Raw genomic sequence first — 210 nt, 5'->3', positions numbered from 1 at the left:
TCCAGGCCATCCATGAGCGCCTCCCCCCCGAGCCCCCCCCTCCCCTGGTAATCCCCCCCGCGGATGTAGGTCCCTGGCTGCCCTCGCTCGCTTATCCCGTCAAACCTGGAAGGAAGCGCCACTTTTCAGCTTTCATTCAGGGTTATTTCGATTCGTTACTTGACTATATTTGTTAGTCTTTCTTGAGTCACTAGTTAATGACTGTGTGGA

The 210-nt window shown here is 54.3% G+C and overlaps 2 protein-coding genes across 2 annotated transcripts in view; one reads left to right on the top strand and one right to left on the bottom strand.

Moving 5' to 3' along the window:
- Window positions 1-210, top strand: part of LOC119592701 (cation diffusion facilitator family protein 1-like) — a 24,219-nt gene that overhangs the window by 4,030 nt on the left and 19,979 nt on the right. The window lies entirely within an intron of this gene.
- The window catches only part of LOC119592401 (E3 ubiquitin-protein ligase TRIM50-like), an 8,217-nt gene that overhangs the window by 988 nt on the left and 7,019 nt on the right, over window positions 1-210 (bottom strand). Inside the window, exon 7 of the mRNA XM_037941223.1 lies at window positions 34-105. Within this exon, the coding sequence (XP_037797151.1) occupies window positions 34-105 (72 nt within the window). The remainder of the gene's footprint in view (window positions 1-33; window positions 106-210) is intronic.

Source organism: Penaeus monodon, chromosome 30 (genome assembly GCF_015228065.2).
Source record: "Penaeus monodon isolate SGIC_2016 chromosome 30, NSTDA_Pmon_1, whole genome shotgun sequence".
In the NCBI taxonomy this organism is placed as follows: Eukaryota; Metazoa; Arthropoda; class Malacostraca; order Decapoda; family Penaeidae; genus Penaeus; species Penaeus monodon.
Note: the sequence above shows the minus strand (reverse complement) of the source record. Positions and strands in the feature narration are given on the sequence as shown.